Consider the following 1935-nt stretch of genomic DNA (forward strand, 5'->3'; position numbering starts at 1 on the left):
CCCCCTCCTCCTCCACAGCGCCCCCTGCTGCTGCCTCTGCTGAGCATCTCTCTCTCCCTGTGGGTCAGAACCAGCCGGGCCAGCGGGACCCGGCTGCAGGTCCGGAACTGCCTTCGGCTCCTGGGGGGTCGTCCTACCAGCCCCAGGGTAAGGCCTGGTTTCTCTTGTCCTCCCTCTGTGTTTCTGCAGCTCGGATCTGAACGGACCATCCAGAACCGGCTGCATGACGGGCTTTGGTCCGCATGTCCCGCGGGTCTGGCTCGGTTCTGAGTTCTGCCCTCAGCCGGCCTTTCCCTGCAGCATGGTTCTGTTCTGGTTCTGTTCTGGTCCCAGCTGGACTAATATGGCTCCTCTCTGTTCGGGTACGTACTTCAGAGTTCTGGTTCAGCCCGTTTACCTTAAACAGGTGCGTCCAGGTCCACTTTGTCGGCTCTGTTGTGCATCTTTAAGGAGAGTCTTCATCCTAGCTGATCCACCTTTAAGGACCCGGTCCAAACACAGACAGGCGGTTCTCATCCGTACTATGGTGACCCAGGCTGAACCACTCCAGAACCCCTCAAATGTTCCCTGTTCTGAGGTTTTCCTCTAAAAGTGTTTAACTTTCACGTCTTTACATGTTTCAGGTGAATGTGTATAGTTCTCCTCCCATCTGCCATCATTACCCAAAATCCTCTTCACCAAAGTTAGTTTATCTAAAGTTCTGGTCCATCTGACGGTACAGTCCGGATCAGGGAGACTCAGGCTCTGCTGACAAAGAGCCTTCCAGAACATTTATCACTGAGCTGGTACCAGTTTGGGTCAAAATCAGATCCAGAGCCTGACTCAGTGTAAGTTTCTGGGTTTTCCCCATAAAGTTCTGGTTTCTGGCCCACTGAACCAGTTCCTGACAGAAAGCATGTCTTTGTTGGGTCGGAGCTATAAGATGCAAAGAGCTTTAAGAGGAGAAGACCCCCTGAAGTTCTTGTTGTTCCACGATGAAATGCAGACAGATAATTGTCCGTCTGTAGAACCTGAACAAGAACTTCAGAGGTTCTCCATGTTCCTGTTCTTCCTCCGTGACGAGCAGAGTCCACATGAAGATGTTCTGCTCGGACTCGGGCCGTTCTTTGATGAAACTAGAACAATAACCAGCGTAAACCTGTACAGCGCGTACAGGTGGGAATCGAACCTACAATCTTCGGATCAGAGGTGGACCGTTGGTCCACCTGTTCACTTCTAATGGAAAAGGAGGGATTGGAAAAGAGAAACATGAAGGAAGTCAGTTTGTGGATCAGTGTATGGATGGAGTTCAGACCAGAAATCCGCCGGATGTTCCACTGGTGACCTGCAGGTGGCGGCGTGGTGTCACCATTCTGAAGAGCCTGTTGTGGTTAGCAGGAACAGGCTCCTCCCAGCAGGGACGGAGTAAGGCCTCTCTGGTTGTTTTGCCTTGCCCACACGACCATATATGGAATGTTGTCGTTGTGGGCGGAGTTATCGACGTTACCGTCAGCATTCATGTTAGTGGTTTTGTGTCCTCCTGGAAATGTGGGATTGTCGGTCCGGCGTTTGTAATGGAAACGTGGTGAGGGGGCGGGGTTTGATGACGTATCTTTCATGTCGGAGGAAGGGAGGTGTAGGGCGGGGTCATTCCTGACCCTTCTGGTGAGGGGGCGGGGTTTGATGACGTATCTTTCCTGTCGGAGGAGGACAGGTGTAGGGCGGGGTCATTCCTGACCCTTCATTGAGTTTGTTTCTCTGATCTGTTTGTTGTTCCACATCCATGTTTTTAATGCCCTGCCCCCTCCCCCGCACAGACATGCCGCACAGCCAGGTGGTGACCCCCCCTCCCCCACCTCCACCCTTACCACCCAACTCTTCAGTTACGTCTACGCCAGTGGCCACGCCCACCACACCTGCTGGCCTCCAGCCTCCACCCCCTCCTCCACTTCCACC

General features: G+C 53.3%; 1 protein-coding gene across 1 annotated transcript in view; it reads left to right on the forward strand.

Moving 5' to 3' along the window:
• Nucleotides 1-1935, forward strand: part of enah (ENAH actin regulator) — a gene marked incomplete at its 5' end in the record, with an annotated part of 34605 nt that overhangs the window by 24620 nt on the left and 8050 nt on the right. Inside the window, 1 exon segment of the mRNA XM_024264016.2 lies at nt 1797-1935. Coding sequence (XP_024119784.1) covers nt 1797-1935 — 139 coding nt within the window.

This window comes from Oryzias melastigma, linkage group LG15, assembly GCF_002922805.2.
Source record: "Oryzias melastigma strain HK-1 linkage group LG15, ASM292280v2, whole genome shotgun sequence".
Lineage (NCBI taxonomy): Eukaryota > Metazoa > Chordata > Actinopteri > Beloniformes > Adrianichthyidae > Oryzias > Oryzias melastigma.